Here is a 20,173-nt window from a genome sequence, read left to right as displayed (position 1 = left end):
TGAATAATACATTAAAGGATTTAAAAGAGAAGTATGGCCTTTGAGGCTAGATATGGAGCAAGCTACCAATGCAGCCTCCAAGACCTGATGCAACTGTGAACTAGAAATGAGTGTATATCGCAAGGGTGGAACTCCAGAAGTTTCTCCCCCAATTTTAACATTTTCCCCGTAAGCTGGCTTAAAACTCAACATTCAAAAAATGAAGATCATGACATCCAGTCCCATCACTTCATGGCAAATAGATGGGGAAACAGTGGAAACACTGACAGACTATTTTCTTGGGCTCCAAAATTACTGCAGATGGTGACTGCAGCCAAGAAATTAAAAGACACTTGCTCCTTGGAAGAAAAGCTATGACAAACCTAGACAGCATATTTAAAAACAGAGACATTACTTTGCCAACAAAGGCCCATCTAGTCAAAGCTATGGTTTTTGTCATGTATGGATGTGAGAGTTGAACCACAAATAAAGCTGAACACTGAAGAATTGATGCTTTTGAACTGTGGTGTTGGAGAAGACTCTTGAGAGTCCCTTGGACTACAAGGAGATCAAACCAGTCCATACTAAAGGAAATCAGTCCTGAATATTCATTGGAAGGACTGATGCTGAAGCTGAAGCTCCAATCCTTTGCCACCTGATGGGAAGGACTGACTCGTTGGAAAAGACCCTGATGCTGGAAAAGATTGAACGTGGGAGGAGAAGGGGATGACAGAGGATGAGATGGTTGGATGGCATCACCAACTCAATGGACATGAGTTTGAGCAAGCTCTAGGAGTTGGTGATGAACAGGTAAGCCTGAAGTGCTGCAGTCCATGGGGTCACAAAGAGTCAGACACGGCTGAGCTACTGAACTGAACACTGTAGCTATAAAATCAATGGAAGAAGCTTTCATGATTGCTCCCTGAGTCAGGTTTGTCCTGTCCTCCTCATTAATACATAGCTTGGGTAAAGTGCTTCCAAGTCTCATGTACACTACAGTTCTCCTGCCCTACTCAGCCCCTGGTACAGGGTCAAAGCCAGCATCTTCTGAATAATTGCCTGCCACCTCCAGGCAGAATGGATTTGAGTGGAAAAGCATTCTGAAAATGTACAAGCTCCAATTTTGCCAAAATGCCTATGTAGTGAAACACAGTTCAGGAACAACAGATCTCTACAGATGGGTGACAGAATGTCAATAGCTGGCAACAACTCATCTAAACTCATCGTTAAAATAAAGTCTTTGGGACAGAATCAGTTAATGACAATGTGCTTTGGATTAGCATGGTGGAGAGGTCTGACCGAATGTGGTCCAGTGGAGAAGGGAATGGCAAACCACTTTAGTATTCTTGCCTTGAGAACCCCATGAACAGTATGAAAAGGCAAAATGATAGGATACTGAAAGAGAAACTCCCCAGGTCAGTAGGTGGCCAATATGCTACTGGAGATCAGTGAAAAAATAACTCCAGAATGAATGAAGGGATGGAGCCAAAGCAAAAACAATACCCAGCTGTGGATGTGACTGGTGATAGAAGCAAGGTCCGATTCTGTAAAGAGCAATATTGCATAGGAACCTGGAATGTCAGGTCCATGAATCAAGGCAAATTGGAAGTGGTCAAACAAGAGATGGCAAGAATAAACGTCGACATTCTAGGAATCAGCGAACTAAAATGGACTGGAATGGGTGAATTTAACTCAGATGACCAGTATATCTACTACTGTGGGCAAGAATCCCTCAGAAGAAATGGAATAGCCATCATGGTCAACAGAAGAGTTCAAAATGCAGTACTTGGATGCAATCTCAAAAACGACAGAATGATCTCTGTTCACTTCCAAGGCAAACCATTCAATATCACAGTAATTCAAGTCTATGCCCCAACTAGTAACGCTGAAGAAGCTGAAGTTGAACGGCTCTATGAAGACCTACAAGACCTTTTAGAACTAACACTCAAAAAAGATGTCCTTTTCATTATGGGGGACTGGAATGCAAAAGTAGGATGTCAAGAAACACCTGGAGTAACAGGCAAATTTGGCCTTGGAATACAGAATGAAGCAAGGCAAAGGTTAATAGAGTTTTGCCAAGAAAATGCACTGGTCATAGCAAACACCCTCTTCCAACAACACAAGAGAAAACTCTACACATGGACATCACCAGATGGTCAACACTGAAATCAGACTGATTATATTCTTTGCAGCCAAAGATGGAGAAGCTCTATACAGTCAACAAAAACAAGACTGGGGAGCTGACTGTGGCTCAGATCATGAACTCCTTATTGCCAAATTCAGACTGAAATGGAAGAAAGTAGGGAAAACCACTAGACCATTCAGGTATGACCTAAATCAAATCCCTTATGATTATACAGTGGAAGTGAGAAATAGATTTAAGGGACTAGATCTGATAGACAGAGTGCCTGATGCACTATGGACAGAGGTTCGTGACATTGTACAGGAGACAGGGATTAAGACCATCCCCATGGAAACGAAATGCAAAAAAGCAAAATGGCTGTCTGGGGAGGCCTTACAAATAGCTGTGAAAAGAAGAGAAGTGAAAAGCAAAGGAGAAAAGGAAAGATATAAGCATCTGAATGCAGAGTTCCAAAGAATAGCAAGGAGAGATAAGAAAGTCTTCCTCAGTGATCAATGCAAAGAAATAGAGGAAAACAACAAAATGGGAAAGACTAGAGATCTCTTCAAGAAAATTAGAGATACCAAGGGAACATTTCATGCAAAGATGGGCTCAGTAAAGGACAGAAATGGTATGGACCTAACAGAAGCAGAAGATATTAAGAAGAGGTGGCAAGAATACACAGAAAAACTGTACAAAAAAGAGCTTCATGACCCAGATAATCACAATGGTGTGATCACTCACCTAGAGCCAGATCCTGGAATGTGAAGTCAAGTGGGCCTTAGAAAGCATCACTATGAACAAAGCTAGTGGAGGTGATGGAATTCCAGTTGAGCTATTTCAAATCCTGAAAGATGATGCTGTGAAAGTGCTGCACTCAATATGCCAGCAAATTTGGAAAACTCAGCAGTGGCCACAGGACTAGAAAAAGTCAGTTTTCATTCCAATCCCAAAGAAAGGCAATGCCAAAGAATGCTCAAACTACAGCACAATTGCACTCATCTCACACGCTAGTAAAGTAATGCTCAAAATTCTCCAAGCCAGGCTTCAGAAATATGTGAACCGTGAACTTCCAGATGTTCAAGCTGGCTTTAGAAAAGGTGGAGGAACCAGAGACCAAATTGCCAACATCCGCTGGATCATCAAAAAAGCAAGAGAGTTCCAGAAAAACATCTATTTCTGCTTTATTGACTATGCCAAAGCCTTTGACTGCGTGGATCACAAGAAACTGTGGAAAATTCTTCAAGAGATGGGAATACCAGACCACCTGACCTGCCTCTTGAGAAATTTGTATGCAGGTCAGAAAGCAACAGTTAGAACTGGACATGGAACAACGGACTGGTTCCAAATAGGAAAAGTAGTACGTCAAAGCTGTATATTGTCACCCTGCTTATTTAACTTCTATGCAGAGTACATCATGAGAAACGCTGGGCTGGAAGAAGCACAAGCTGGGATCAAGATTGCCAGGAGAAATATCAATAACCTCAGATATGCAGATAACACCACGCTTATGGCAGAAAGTGAAGAGGAACTAAAAAGCCTCCTGATGAAGGTGAAAGAAGAGAGTGAAAAAGTTGGCTTAAAGCTCAACATTCAGAAAATGAAGATCATGGCATCTGGTCCCATCACTTCATGGGAAATAGATGGGAAACAGTGGAAACAGTGTCAGACTTTATTTTTCTGGGCTCCAAAATCACTGCAGATGGTGACTGCAGCCATGATATTAAAAAATGCTTACTCCTTGGAAGAAAAGTTATGACCAACCTAGATAGCATATTGAAAAACAGAGACGTTACTTTGCCAACAAAGGTCCGTCTAGTTAAGGCTATGGTTTTTCCAGTGGTCATGTATGGATGTGAGAGTTGGACTGTGAAGAAAGCTGAGCGCCGAAGAATTGATGCTTTTGAACTGTGGTGTTGGAGAAGACTCTTGAGAGTCCCTTGGACTGCAAGGAGATCCAACCAGTCCATTCTGAAGGAGATCAGCCCTGGGTGTTCTTTGGAAGGAATGATGGTGAAGCTGAAACTCCAGTACTTTGGCCACCTCATGTGAAGAGTTGACTCACTGGAAAAGACCCTCATGCTGGGAGGGATTGGGGGCAGGAGGAGAAGGGGACGACAGAGGATGAGATGGCTGGATGGCATCACTGACTCGATGGACATGAGTCTGAGTGAACTCTGGGAGTTGGTGATGGACATGGAGGCCTGGCATGCTGCAATTCATGTGGTCTCAAAGAGTCGGACACGACTGAGCGACTGAACTGAACTGAGCATTGATACTACTACTTAAAGCCACTGCTGATCAAACAGTGAAGTGGTGGTTTTGTGGAGAGAACTTTGTTCTCAATACTTTGCCTTGTTCTCAATTCCTTGCCAGTTGGAAAAGTGAAGTGAAAGTCACTCAGTCGTGTCCAACTCTTTGCGATCCCATGGACTATACAGTCCATGGAATTCTCCAGGCCAGAATACTGGAGTGGCTAGCCTTTCCCTTCTGCAGGGGATCTTCCCCACCCAGGGATCGAACCCAGGTCTCCCATACTATAGGCGGATTCTTTACCAACTGAGCTATCAGAGAAGCCTTTTAGTAGCTGCTCTCAACAGAACCTGCTTTATTAAATACAACATAGTCCATAGTAACAGCCGACAGATCAAAATATTATGATACCTGGCAGGGACCAAGGTATGCTTTGTGTGGTTTTCTTCACTCTTCTTTTGCTTAGATTCAGTTGAGATCCTTGAATCTCTGGGTTTACGGCTTTTATCAAATGTGGACAAATCTCTGGCCATTATTATTTCAAATATTTTTTCTTGTGCTTCCCTCTACATTTCGGAGACTATATTTACATGTACATTTGGCTACTTGAAAAGTTTCTACCAGCCAATTGATACACTTTCCTTTTTTCTTGTTCTTTTTAAACTTTTTTTTCTCTTTATTTGGAGAATTTCTATTATAACGTCTTTAAATTTCCCAATCTACAAAATCTGCAAGGTTTAATCTGCCATCAGTCCCATCCAGTGTTGTTTTCATTGCTCAAATTTTAACTTGAGACTTTATCCCATCTTCCACATCTCTACTTGAAAATTTGAACGTATGTAACACATATGTTAATATCCTGTCCACTAATTCTAAAACCTGTATTGGATCTGGGTGAGTTTTTATTGATTGGGTTTTCTCTTCAATAAGAGTTACATATTATTGCTTTTTTAAATGCCTGGTAATATTTGAGTAGATGCCAAATATTGTTAATTTTATTTATTGGATTATGGATTATTTTACATTCCTAGAAACACTCTATCTTTGTTTTGGAATGTAGTTAAATTACTTGAAAACAGTTTGGCCCATTTGCTGTTGCTGTTGTTCAGTCAATCAGTCGTGTCCAACTCTTTGCAACCCCATGGACTGTAGTACACAAGGCTTCCCTGTCCTTCACCATCTCCCAGAGTTTACTCAAACTCATGTCCATTGAGTTGGTGATGCCAGCCAACTATCTCATCCTCTGTCGTCCCCTTCTCCTCCTGCCTTCTATCTTTATCAGAATCCAGTTCTTTTCTAATGAGTCGGCTCGCATCAGGTGGCCAAATTATTGGCGCTTCAGCTTTAGCATTAGTCCCTCCAACGAATATTCAAGGTTGATTTCCTTTAGGATCCCTTTGGTCTTGCCTTAATGACTTGATAGTCAGAACCAGAGCAATAGTCAGCCTGGGGCTAACTTTCCCCCATAACTGAGGCAAGATCTCTCTGTGTACTCTTATGCCTCGTGTCCTGTGTATTATGAGAATTTCCAATGTGGCAGATAGAAACAGGAAGCATTACTGACCCTGTAAGAATTTTGGCACTGTTTCCTCTAATTTCTTGAGTGGTTCTCTCCCCTTACAGATCCCCATAGCAACCTTCATCCATGCAGCCCTCTCCTCTCTGGTAATCTGCAAGCAACTTTAGACTATCTAGTCTCACCTCAGTCTCCTCAGCTCAGGAATTCTACTGGGATCCCTGTGTGTCCTCCCTCTTGGCTAAATGGCCTGGTAACTCTCTAGGTAGTAAGTTATGGCAATTGCAGGGCTCATTTCATTCATTTCCTATCTCTTAAGAGTCCCTGTCTTTTGTTGCCTTCTGTCCATTATCTTGAAAACTGTTATGTTGTATTTTTTTGTTTTTTATTTTTGGCTGTTTTGGGCAGGAAAGTCAATCTGGTCCCTGTTGCTCCATCTTGATTGGAAACACAAGTCCCTTAATACCATAGTATATTGTCCAGTTACTGAAATGACTAAATTTGAGACTGTCCAAAGACAGACTTTAGCAATAAGTGATGACCAAAGGAAATGGAGTAGCAGGCAAGCTATCATTTATAACAAAGTTAAAAACAGAAGTGATGGTAGACCGAGACTGAATGGAAATAGCAAAATTAAATAGCAATTGGGCCATTGTGATAAGATTATGAGATTCTTTAAAAAAAAAACAAACTGACCTTTAAATGTTAAAATTACTTAGGTTTTATAAAGTGAGAGTTTTTTTAATCCAACTTTCCTCAAAACACTAAGTTGAAGGACTGGATTCTTCACACATAGCACACAACAGGTCCTGGGTAAATATTTGTTGACAGACTGATGAAGTCAGGCTGTCAGCTATGTAGATGTCAGACTGATGGCCAGAGCTATATGGATGTCTTGGCCTCTTTTCCTAGCATAACTGAAATTAGTTTGTGTATAAACAGAGCATTGTTCCACTTAAATTAACTTTGTTCTACCTAATTTCCTCGCTGTTTCATACCATCTTGAACAGAAAGCTGGGTTAAGCAGAGGTACCTCTTCAGAAGTGAGAAGTTTTATCTACACAGAAGTAGCTTATTGAATGAGCAAGAGTTAGAAAATATGATAGAAAAACCAGCACTTCATATTGAAAATACATGTTCATAGTATTTCCATGTTACAGAAGAACTTAAATACTAAAAACACCTGCTGTCTGCACAGTCTCATGAATGTGAACACTTTTAAGCAAAATCACGTGAAAGGCTGAAAGCCAAAGTGACAGTCTACACATCCAACCTGTCAATATTGTTCTTTAAATCCCTTTACCAGACATTTGAAGAGTGCTATAAAAATAGACTGTTTTATCATACAATATTCTTTTGTGTATTTAATATTTATGAACACCTACTATGTGTGGCCAGTACTGTTCAAGGTGTTTGGTGACATGCTGATGAACAATACTACCCCCGCTCTCATAGAAGATTCATTCTATTGCAGGAATACAGACAATATCCTGAGATGGGTTTGGCTAAAAAATTCATTCAGGTTTTTTGTAACATCATATGGAAAAACTCAAGTAAACTTTTTGGCCAGTTCAATAAATGCAGTTCCTTTGAGTGTTATCTAATCTTTATGAGGTAGCCTGGCAGAGATTATTACCACTCCCATTTTACACATAATGAAACTGAAGCTTCCCATGGTAAAATAACATTCCCCAGGTCACATAATTAATTGGTAAAGGCAGAATCAGGAATTGAGCTCTTATCTTCTGATACCCAAGCCATCTTTCTCTCTATAGTACTATCACCACCACCCTGAATCAGCCTAGTAGCTATGTTGTATGCACCCATGGAGTAACAAGTAAGGTGAAAGCCTATTCATTGGGGAAGGCTTCCTGGGATGGTTATTTGTTGTTCTATATCTGTTTTTCTTGCACTTTGATCTTATCCCCCAGGCTAGAATTTAGATTATTGAGGGCAGACCCAAGTTTCATATTTCTATTCAGGTATATCCCTATAGGGTTCTCTAGCGGAACGTCTGGTGAATGGATAATTGAATGATACATTTAATGGCTTAAGGAAAGGATGGAGGACAATTCACATTAATTAGGGATTCGTTCTACCCATAATCGGCAGAGGACTCTGCCATCTCATGAGTCTACTCACATAGCCTATAGGAGCAGGCTATAGGCTATATAACCTCTGATTTCAAAATGCACTCACAAGTCAAAAAGACTTGGAATGATGTCTGGCACAGAGGCTAGCTTAATTCTTTTTAAAGCTACTACAGGGACCATTCCAAGCATGGCTGTTACTGCTTCCAATAAGAAATAACTATAAAATGGCAACTATGGAATACCACTCATGTTCTGTGTCCATATGGGATACTTCAAATTAAAAACCTTTATATGCAGGTTCGAGGGAGGCTGAAATTGCCACCCCAAAATATGACTTGTTGGCATAAGGGTTATTTTGAGCTGGTTATTTCTAAGAAACAGCAGGCAGAGGAGGAGCTCTGAAAACCAATAGAAGTTACCATTTTGTAAGATACATTTATATTTATAAGGGAAATCTCCATTTATAAGTATGTCTCCCTTTCTGCACCAGGTAGAAAAGGATGACTCTTAGTTTCTAGAAACTTATTAATGCAGAAGACCAGGACTTAAATCTGCAGAAAACCTTAACCCTTGTTTACTGTATCCCCACTGCTGACTCCCCACTCCCATCACCTTCTTTTATCTTAGCTGAAAATGGTATTCAAGATGGTGGCTTGAGTCATTTCAGAGAGTTATTCAATATTATTGGGTCTCTCCCATGTATGTAAGAAATATATAAATACCCATTACTAAGCTTCCATTCATCCTTCTCCTGTTAATCCTGTCTTAATTACAGGGGCATCTTACCTGAGAACCTAGAAGGGTAGCAGGAAAATTCTTTTCTTCCCCCACCTTGGCCACACACATTAACTAAACAGTCAACATTATGGAAATAAGGCATGACTCTATGTACTCAATGTACGTACTTCTACATCAGTAATTTCAACTTCTGAGGATTCCATTCCAAAACATCCTGTTTCCTCTTGAATAAGTCTATAAATAGGTGAAAAGAGAAACGGTCATCACTTCATGGGAAATACATGGAGAAACAGTGGAAACAGTGTCAGACTTTATTTTTTGGGGCTCCAAAATCACTGCAGATGGTGATTGCAGCCATGAAATTAAAAGACGCTTCCTCCTTGGAAGGAAAGTTATGACCAACCTAGATAGCATATTGAAAAGCAGAGACATTACTTTGCCAACAAAGGTCCCTCTAGTCAAGGCTATGGTTTTTCCAGTGGTCGTGTATGGATGTGAGAGTTGGACTGTGAAGAAAGCTGAGAATTGAAGAATTGATGCTTTTGAACTGTGGTGTTGGAGAAGACTCTTGAGAGTCCCTTGGACTGCAAGGAGATCCAACCAGTCCATTCTGAAGGAGATCAGCCCTGGGATTTCTTTGCAAGGACTGATGCTAAAGCTGAAACTCCAGTACTTCGGCCACCTCATGCAAAGAGTTGACTCATTGGAAAAGACTCTGATGCTGGGAGGGATTGGGGGCAGGAGGAGAAGGGGATGACAGAGGATGAGATGGCTGGATGGCATCACTGACTCGATGGATGTGAGTCTGGGTGAACTCTGGGAGTTGGTGATGGACAGGGAGGCCCGGCATGCTGTGATTCATGGGGTCACAAAGAGTTGGACACGACTGAGTGACTGAACTGAACTAAAACACATCTCACTTACCACTAAATTCTCTGTAATACAGTAAAAATGAGGTTCTGTTAAGAAAAAAAACAAACACCCCAAATGGTATCACTTGTGTTAAAACCCATGTTACTAAACCCAGATTTAATGCCTAACCTAACTGCAGTCTCAGCCTTTACCAGCAGTGGAATCTTAATCAACCAGTTTGGAACTTCCTAGTCAGCACCAATTAGGTAATCTATCACATGGTCCTTTCTATCCTCCAAAGGAAGAAGAATGTCCTGGCCCCAAATAATCCTTTCTTTGCTTTTGCTAGTAATTCCCTGGCCCCACTCCTCTTCCTATAAAAAAACTTCCATTCTATATAACTCTTGGGATGCTGCCCAATTCATGAATCGCCTCATAAAGTCAATTAGATCTTCGTATTTACTCAGTTAAATTTTGTTTTTTAACAGTTCAAACAAGAAAAAAAAACTCTTTTATTTTCCTTTTTTTCTTTTTTTTTAAATAATTATTGATAATATATTTATAGGCGAGTTGAAAAATATAGAACAAAGTTACATACAGTTCTACCATATATTACAATTATCTTGAAGTAGGTAAATTAAGATTTTTAGTTGGAGTTTCAATATCAAACTCTCAGAAACTAACAGAATGGATATATAGAAAAGTAGAAGGATATAGTAGACCTGAAAAGCACTGTAAACCAATTAATTCAACACAGTTAAGATTTGTACCATTTTCACACAAGAGTAGGATACAAATTCTTTTAAATTCCCATAGACTATAAACTAGGAGACACTGGAACATATCCAGGGATGTAAAACTAGGTGGTCTAAAGGTATTGAAATCATAGAGTCTGTTTTCTTATCACTGTGGAATTATGTTAGAAATCAATATCAAAAGATATTTGAAAATAACCCATATATTTTCAAGTGCAATGTGACATTTACCACGAGAGATCTTTGACTTAGCCATTGAAAGCATCAATAAAGTTAAAAGACTGAAAAAAATGCAGAGGGTGACTGCAGAGAAGAAAGCATTTAAATGAGAAATTAGCATCAAAGATACTTTAAAAAACCCATGTAATTGGAAATTAAATGTCCACTTTTAAATGATGGGTGTATCTAAGAAGCCATAACAAGGAAAATTAGACCTGAGAATATAAAGAAATACTATTCATAAAAAAAGAAATTAACATATGATACACTAATATTAACTCTCTTATTTTTCTTAATACATAACATTGTCAATCTTTGAGGTGTCACTTTTCCTACAGAGAAAGTAGTTCTGCACCATATTTATAATAAAGTAAGTCATATTTATAATAAAGTAAGGCTTCAGCAATACGTGAACCATGAACTTCCAGATGTTCAAGCTGGTTTTAGAAAAGGCAGAGGAACCAGAGATCAAATTGCCAACATCTGCTGGATCATGGAAAAAGCAAGAGTTCCAGAAAAAAACATCTATTTCTGCTTTATTGACTATGCCAAAGCCTTTGACTGTGTGGATCACAAGAAACTGTGGAAAATTCTGAAAGAGATGGGAATACCAGACCACCTGACCTGCCTCTTGAGAAACCTGTATTCAGATCAGGAAGCAACAGTTAGAACTAGACATGGAACAACAGACTGGTTCCAAATAGGAAAAGGAGTACGTCAAGGCTGTATATTGTCACCCTGCTTATTTAACTTCTATGCAGAGTACATCATGAGAAATGCTGGGCTGGAGGAAGCACAAGCTGGAATCAAGATTGCCAGGAGAAATATCAATAACCTCAGATATGCAGATGACACCACCCTTATGGCAGAAAGTGAAGAGGAACTAAAAAGCCTCTTGATGAAAGTGAAAGAGGAGAGTGAAAAAGCTGGCTTAAAACTCAGCATTCAAAAATCAAAGATCATGGCATCCAAGCCCATCACTTCATGGCAAATATATGGGGAAACAGTGTCAGATTTTATTTGGGGGGGCTCCAAAATCGCTGCAGATGGTGATTGCAGCCATGAAATTAAAGACATTTCCTCCTTGGAAGAAAAGTTATGACCAACCTAGATAGCATATTAAAAAACAGAGACATTACTTCGCTGACAAAGGTCTGTCTAGTCAAGGCTATGGTTTTTCCAGTAGTCATGTATGGATGTGAGAGTTGGACTATAAAGAATGCCAAGTGCCAAAGAATCGATGCTTTTGAACTGTGGTGTTGGAGAAGACTCTTGAGAGTACCTTGGAAAACAAGGAGATCAAACCAGTCAATCCTAAAGGAAGTCAGTCCTGAATATTCATTGGAAGGACTGATGCTGAAGCTGAATATCCAATACTTTGGCCACCTGATGTGAAGAACTGACTCATTGGAAAAGACCATGATGCTGGCAAAGCTTGAAGGCAGGAGAAAAGGGTGAAAAAGGATAAGATGGTTGGATGGCATCACCGACTGGATGGACATGAGTTTAAGCAAGCTCCAGGAGTTAGTGATGGACAGGGAAGCCTGGCGTGCTGCAGTCAATGGGGTCACAAAGAGGCTGATGGAACTGAGCAACTGAACTGAACTGAACATCTTTGCAAGATTCTCCTCACAGCTCTGTACAAGATAACACTTCACCGAAACAAGATGAAAGGGGAATTCACCAGGGACATTCTTTCTGGTGCAGTTGCTGACAGGTGGAGTCTCCCTGGGGACCACCTTCTTCAGGAGAGTTTCTGAAGACTGCAGACAAAGGGAAGAGCTACTAGAACTCTCGGACATACCTGTCATCTGATTTTCCAGTGTTACCTACTCTACCTTTGGGGGAAAAGATACTATCTTTGTCGAAAATGTTTGGGCTAATTGATGTGATCTCCTACCATACTAACAACTCCTCTCTCTCTCCATCTAAGATGACATACATTAAAAGAAAAAACGTCTTCTCAAAGTAATGTCCCCAATCAAGTACTTCCCAAACTCCTGGAGTTTTCTCCTTGGAACCCGATACCAGCCACAGTGCCTTTAAGTGACATCCTAACAGAAACCAGCCCAGGAGAATCTGGGTCCCCATGCCAGCTCTACTGCTTAACCAACTGCATGGCTTTGGGTAAATCATGCATCCTCTGTGACTGCACTTTCTCATCTTTACAATGAGTCTAAAATCTAGCTAACAGTTTGTGGAGAATAAGTCAATAAACATGAGATCACCTCATGAGGAATAAAGTACAAGATGCACTTCTATCAAGATGATGTTATGACATAATTTGGGGCCTCACTGATACATAGAAGCTAAGAGTAGTAACAGTAGTTCAGTGCTTCCTCTGATTGTAGCAGTAGGAAGATGGGAAAGGGCCATACAGTATTCAATTCTGTGCCTACTCCTCACCAGTTCTGAAGTATTCATTATTTTTCTATGTTCAAGCAAGACCTTCTCCTCCAGTGTATCTGTAGCTCAAATGGAAAACCCAACCACTGAGTCCCTCTTCTGAAATGAAAGATTCTTTAGCCTCAGAAACATGCAAGGACAGGACATCTTGCCTGGAAAGAAACCCTTTCTTCTAAACATTTTTAAATCTCCCTCTCTGTGTTTCTTTCATAAGCACAAACCTTTCAAGCCTCTTAACAGGATGCTTCTTGCCTTTCAAAAAAACACTGAAAATTACCAAGGGAAGTTCCAGAAGCATCTGGGGAGCTCTAGGTCCCTATGAACTTTGTGCCTGATTACTTTTTCAACCATCCCTCAGACCACAAAAGCGGAACAGATTATCAATTGCCACTCAGGGTGCCTACAAACTAATGCCTGACGTATATCTCTCTTCTTGTTGCTATCTGAAAATATCCAGAGGACAAAGAATAAGTCTATGAAAAAAAAAAAATAAGGCAATACTGGTTCACACTGAGGTGTAACAATACTGTACTATATTTGTGAAGTCTCATGACACAGAATGGATTATCATTTTGATAGAATCCATCAGTGAGTCCCTAAGCAGATGTTCATTTATGCCTGCTCAATGTCAAGCTCTGTGCTAAACAGGGATGAGGCTGACAGGTCCTCCTTTATAGACTTCAGACTAGTGGATGAGCCAGGTCCACCAACAACCCATCATGTGAGACCTGAGGTGGTTGGACCTGGAAAAGCAGCCATAGTGTTGGAAAAGAGGAGAGGGATATGAGAGGGAAGTGAGGACAGCTGGAATTATACAGAATTTTCTTCATCAAATCCATCAGTTATTTCTTGTCATGTTTTTATCTTATTGTCTACATGATGAAAAATCTATTGCCTAATATTTGAAGAAACTGCAGGCATATTTATGAAAGTATTAAAATATATAGCATTATGGTGCATCCCTCCAATAATGATAATTTCTCACTATATTAGAAAAGATATGATTTTAAGCCTTTCCTTATATTGAGTGGAGACCAAGTGGCACTGATGTAGTAGCTGGCTTGTTTCTGCATCAGAATATTTTTCATTCAATTAAGTTCCACTTAAAAATAAAATGCAGGTCTCTTCAGTCTCTGAACTCTCACTCTCTGAAGATTTGCCATAATGATCTACTAATTGACACAAAATTCATTACCCAAACCTACTAAACAAACCTGCTGTAAGTTGCATGGAAGAATATGTTCAAGTCATGTACCCTCAGGTGAAAGGATATGGTTGGCTGCTATTGTAGCTCAGGTATTCTCACAGAGTAGTACCTAGAGCTCGTGTTTAAACACTGTATGCTTTATAGATATCCTCTCTCCCACCTTATGCAGTAAAAGGTCTTCTAATAAAGTAAAGGAACTAATGAAGAAGATGGGTAAGTCTAAGAGGCCCAGTGGAGAAGGCAAAGGCACCCCACTCCAGTACTCTTGCCTAGAAAATCCCATGGACGGAGGAGCCTGGTAGGCTGCAGTCCATGGGGTCGCTAGGAGTTGGATATGACTGAGCGACTTCACTTTGACTTTTCACTTTCATGCATTGGAGAAGGAAATGGCAACCCACCCCAGTGTTCTTGCCTGGAGAATCCCAGGGACAGGGGAGCCTGGTGGGCTGCCGTCTATGGGGTCGCACAGAGTCGGACACGACTGAAGCGACATAGCAGTAGCAGCAGCAGCAAGAGGCCCAAAGAAGCGCATGCACTACAAGAAACACTGTAGTGTTTGATAAAACACATTAAGAATTTTGAATGGCTGTTAGTCTTAAACTTGGCCATGCACGTGTCCCTAACTCCTATGAACCATAAATATAGTGATGAATATATACAAAAAATTTGAGATTCTCCAAAAAAAAAAAAAAATCTTGCTGGGGCACGTGAGTGTGATGGTGGCACGAGCAGACCTGTGACACAATTACAAACTCGGTCATGTGTTAGCAAGAGTTGTAGGGCACCAAGCAAAAGGAACGCAAACAGACTGCCACCATGAGCTCTGTTTTTCATCCTGTGGCTCTGGTGTGCAGCTTTAGACAATGGTTCCTCACCAAACACGTCTGAGCTCTCCTGCCAGAAAGGGAAGATTCTCCCCTGTTCCTCAGATTCAGACACAGATGAACCTCAGGCATTTCCTGTTTAACTCATTTCTTTACCAGCTGTTTCTTCCTTACCTCATTTCACCACCAAAGCCTAACAGAGACCACAGCCTCCAGCTCTCTTCTCCCACCACCAGACCTCACATAAACATGCCTTCCATCAGAAGAATCTTCTCAAAGCATCATCTTGTTTATTTTATTTTGCTAACTTTTACTGGCATCTAGTGCTCATCTTTAATGTATTATTTTGCTATTTATTTACATCTCCACATACACTGCAATGTAGAAGGAATATGTAATCCATTCTCAATATCCTACACTGAGCAATGTCTACTATTATGGCTTATTACATATAAAATATCTACTAATGAGTTTATCAAATATGAAGTGACTAGATAGTATTGCAAAAAATTTCTATTTTGTAAAAATTCTTGGTAGATTGTTAAATAGGCGAATTAAGGGGTTGAAGTGATATCTAGCAAGTTGGCATTTTTCTATAGGTCAGGAGTGCATTTTTACTTTTCCCAGTCAAAATAATGGAATTACCCCCTTTATTCTCTGAAAATTTGTTAACAAACAAATGTTAAAGAATAGATTAGATTCACAAAAAAGAGGAACACCTGTATAATAGCAGTTTCTACAATGCTTATTCATTCTTCTACCATTTAAAGTGTTTTTAAAAAAGAAGCAATCAAGTCTATGTGTACTGTATTGTCTTAATTTGAAAGTAATTAAACGTCTGTGTCAGTTAAGGTTGCTATGTTTATTGCTTTATTTCTTTTATAGAAAGCCAATTACTTGTATTTATATGTTAGAAAAAAATATGAATTATACTAGCTGAGAAAGGAAGTTCAAACTAGTAGATTGCTCATCTGGACTCAATTTTTTTTTTTTTCCCATTTTGATGGAAAAATAGTCATAGATATGATTTCTCTTGTTTCAGTTTTGTTGGATAAAAGTGTACCCTAGTTCCCCATTACTTACAACAATAGTTTCTCACCTGTGGTCCTCAGATAGCTCATCCTCACCCAAATTTGGGACCAATGGACTAGGCCCATTTGTACGGAAAAAGCCCTGCAGAAAAATTGGCATTTTAGATACTTAAAATGTACTTACATAGTAAAAATATCTGACATATCTGTATAGGTTTTAGTAAATTTGAAAATCCAACTCATCTGTATATCATTGTGAGAAAGGCACTCGATTTTACAAACATGAAAATTGAGGATTTGAGAGCTAGGATGATTTGGTCAAAGATGTACAACTCGTAGATGCAGGATCAAGGTAGGTCCACCTCAAAGTTGAACTCTTGAGTTCACCACACTTCCACTGCTACACAGCCACGCTGGGAACAAAGTCTTCCTCCAAAAAGCCCTCTTTTCTCACAAGATTTGTTCTTTGAAATGACCACTAATATGAAACAAATATCCCAGAAGCCCAGAGAAAAACTGGCATAGGTCACAAACAGAGATCCTCGTGCCAAAAGGGAGCCCAGGGTGAGGGCACCGTCTCAAATGAGATTTTTCTTTCTCAGATGAGGAAGTAGATTTGGGGGTTGTTGATGTTTTAGTCACTCAGTCATGTCTGACTCTTTGTGACTCCATGGACTGTAGTCCACCAGGCTTCTCTGTCCATGGGATTTCCCGGGAAAGAATATTGGAATCAGTTGCCATTTCTTCCTCCAGGGGCTCTTCCCGACCTAGGGATCTTCCCAACCCATGTCTTCTGCATTGGCACGCAGATTCTCTACCATTGAGCCACCTCTAAATGGGATGTCTGCCTTCTCATGGCAAATATGAGAGCTCAAATCCCAGAGAACTGCTGGAGAGGGATACTGAACGGGGCCAACAGATTTAGCAACTTACTTTAATTGCTTTTCTCTTGACCAATTTTCTAAAGATCACATAGATCACTACTCTAAATTGAGTGTGAAGAAGTCCCTCACAGCTTCTGAAATGTGGTCAGTTAAAGCCCAGATTTTAAACCAGAGAGGAAAAGTAAAGCAGATCTTTTGCCCCCTCTGGATTGTAATGATACTAATAATAATGATAAAAATGACAATGATGATCCTGACTGTAAGGACTCAAATTTACTGAGTGCTGATGGACAGAGAGGCCTGGCGTGCTGCGATTCATGGGGTCGCAAAGAGTCGGACATGACTGAGCGACTGAACTGAACTGAACTGAACCATATACCAGGGGCTGTCTTATTTGCAATTCACAACAACCCTCAAAGAGGTACTGTTTTCGCCATTTATAGAAAAAGAACCTGAGGCTAAAAGATGTAAGTGACAAGAGCTTATCTTGTAGCTAGTAAGAAAGGTTGTGAACTCTGGATCCAGAGGCCTCACATGTAAGTACATGTATCGTATATTACAACATCATCACAATATTAACAACTTTGTCTAGTCATATGATGGTCTTTGTTCCCTGGAACTCTCCATGCAAGTTACTACCTCATTACTTTTACAGCTGCTGAACCCTCTACTTGAACTGCCTTCCTTTCTTTCCTGGATTGGCATCTTATCATCATTCATAGTCTCTGTTCAAAAGGCACATCGTCAGAGAGAGATCTTCCCTGACACTCTACTGGACTCCCACTCCCACCAGTCATTAGCACACAATTCTGTTTTATCATCTCCATGACATCTGTTAATATTACTTGTCTACTGTCTGTTTTTCCAGCACCAAGCAAAGTGCCTGGCACATAGTAGGTGCTTGCTAAGTACGTCACTTGGTAAATAACTCATTAGTCTGAACCAATCAAATGAATCTAAAGACTAAAGATTTTTCCTTTTTTTTTTTTTTTTTTGAGACAGAATCTGGAAATTCTCTATTAGAAAGATACTAAGTGAGCAACGGGCAGACAGAAGAGCTGCTTCAAAACTCACCTGGTGACAGAGCCTTCTTTTATCCACCCGCCAAAATGGTGATTTCTCTCTTACTATGTCCCAGCCCCCAGACCTTGTATACCTGTTTAATATACTATCAAAACCACTTGTCAATGAGTGTGCATCTCTTTAGGGTGTTCATCTTCTGAAACACAGGGGCTGGTCTTTTCTCACTCACATATCCTAACACAACCCTCTGCACACATCAGGTGCTTTAGCAGTGCTGTCCAGTAGCTGAGAGACCAAAGAGGACATGTCCCTTTAAAGGAAGCCTGCATGGCCACAACGGGGGAGACACACACCCAACATACTTACCTGTAGAGTCCGAGCGCTAAGGACACAAATGGTCCCCACTAGGTAAAATGCATCATCCAAAGGAAGATTTACAGTAGATGGCCCACAGACAGGTGTGGAGAAGCTGTGGAACAATGCAGGATGCTCTAAGGGAGAGAGAGACACACAAGTGACAATCTAATAGAAAGGCAGGCCAAGTACACAAAAGAACAGTCACCTGTCCCATCCATGTGCCATTTATCAACCCATTGACAATTTTCAGAATTCTGAACCACCAATTTTTCCTGTCTTCCTTCCATTCCAACCACCTTCCCCACCCTGGTCTCCACAAGAACAAGGAGTCATTACTGGGAAATAATTGTGAGTTTAGGGTGATTTTTCAGCCTTCTAATCTTACCTTGTGAATGGATGTTTTAACTCCAAAAGAAATTTGCTCCTCTTCTTTACACAGACCACGTGGATATCAAATATGTGTAATTTGTGTGTACATAGAATCAAGTATTTTTTAAGGTATTTGACTTTTAGTTTCCAAGGCATGTGACAAAGATACCTGCCAACCACTGTGTGAGCTAATTTTCATTCTTTACTTACCCATTCATTCATTTGTTATATTTTTAGACCTCAGTGGCAAAGAACTGAGTTAATCATATTCTTAGTTCATAGCGTATTATGAACACAGATAAAATTCCCACTCTCATTTTTGTTTATTTTTTCTCTCTGTCCCTTTCCCACCCATGGGCACCCACTATTATCTACCACCTTTAACATGTGGTCAAATATACCACCTTGTCAAATATGTGCTAAGTTGCTTCAGTGGTGTCCGATTCTTTGTGGCCCCATGGACTGTAGCCCACCAGGCTCCTCTGTCCATGGGCTTCTCCAGGCAAGAACACTGGAGTGGGTTGCCATTTCCTTCTCCAGGGGATCTTCCTGACCCAGGGATTGAACCCAGGTCTCCCACATTGCAGGCAGACGCTTTAATCTCTGAGCCACCAGGTACCAGGCCATATTTGACTGGGGCTTCCCAGCTGGCTCTGACTTCCCTGGTGGCTCAGACGGTAAAGTGTCTGCCTACAATGCGGGAGGCCCAGGTTCAATCCCGGGTTCTCCCTTCTCCAGCAGATCTTCCCAACCCAGGGATTGAACCTGGGTTTCCCACATCTGAGCCACCAGGGAAGTCAGCGCCACCTGGGAGCCCCAGTCAAATATGTAGCCTGGTTCTATGTACTATTATGTTTTCACAATTTACAGAAGTTGTCTTGTGCTATAGATCTCATTGCTTCTCAGTCAACAACATGGTTTTAAGATCTAAAATACATGTGGTATTATGTATATCTAGAGTTCATTATTTTTAACTACTATAAAGTTTTCTATATTGTATATTTCCCCCAAATTTTACTTGTTCATTTCCCTAATGATTACACCTAGGCTGTCTCCAACTCCCTCCTACTACAAACAACACTATGACATACATAGTGCAAGTCCCCTTAGACACAGATCTCTGCAGCTTCGCCTCTGTGGTATCTCCATCCAGTGATAGGATTACTGAGTTACAAGATAACTGACTTAATTTCACTCTGTTTTCCAGGATGGCTTCTTGAGTTTACATTCCTCTCGACACTGTATTAATGTTTTCATTTCTCACATCCTCACCAATATTTGGTATTATTCACACTCTTAATTGTTGCTGTTCTGATGTGTGTACATTGCTACTCATTGGTTTTTTAATTTTTCATTCTTTACTTGCTAGTGAGTTTGAGTATCTTTTCACATATTTGTTGGGCTATTTACCTCAGATTCAAGCCCTAGATCTTTTAATGGCCCCAAGACAGTGTTTATATTAATTTATCAGTGTGCGGTTCCTGAAACCTTGAGAATTTCAAATTCTGATCCTGTGTTCACATTAAGACACACAGATTTGGGTTT

General features: G+C 40.3%; 1 protein-coding gene across 4 annotated transcripts in view; it reads right to left on the bottom strand.

Moving 5' to 3' along the window:
* PASD1 (PAS domain containing repressor 1) overlaps nt 1–20,173 on the bottom strand; it is a 111,766-nt gene that overhangs the window by 18,478 nt on the left and 73,115 nt on the right. For all 4 annotated transcript variants that reach the window (XM_061408741.1, XM_061408740.1, XM_061408742.1 and 1 more), the window contains exons 8-10: nt 18,269–18,393; nt 16,064–16,137; nt 8,869–8,935 (exon numbers count right to left, since the gene is read on the bottom strand). In XM_061408741.1, the coding sequence (XP_061264725.1) occupies nt 8,869–8,935; nt 16,064–16,137; nt 18,269–18,393 (266 nt within the window). The remainder of the gene's footprint in view (nt 1–8,868; nt 8,936–16,063; nt 16,138–18,268; nt 18,394–20,173) is intronic.

The sequence above is a fragment of the Bos javanicus genome, chromosome X, assembly GCF_032452875.1.
Source record: "Bos javanicus breed banteng chromosome X, ARS-OSU_banteng_1.0, whole genome shotgun sequence".
In the NCBI taxonomy this organism is placed as follows: domain Eukaryota; kingdom Metazoa; phylum Chordata; class Mammalia; order Artiodactyla; family Bovidae; genus Bos; species Bos javanicus.
The sequence above is the reverse complement of the archived record's forward strand: the minus strand, read 5'-3'. Positions and strand labels throughout refer to the sequence as shown.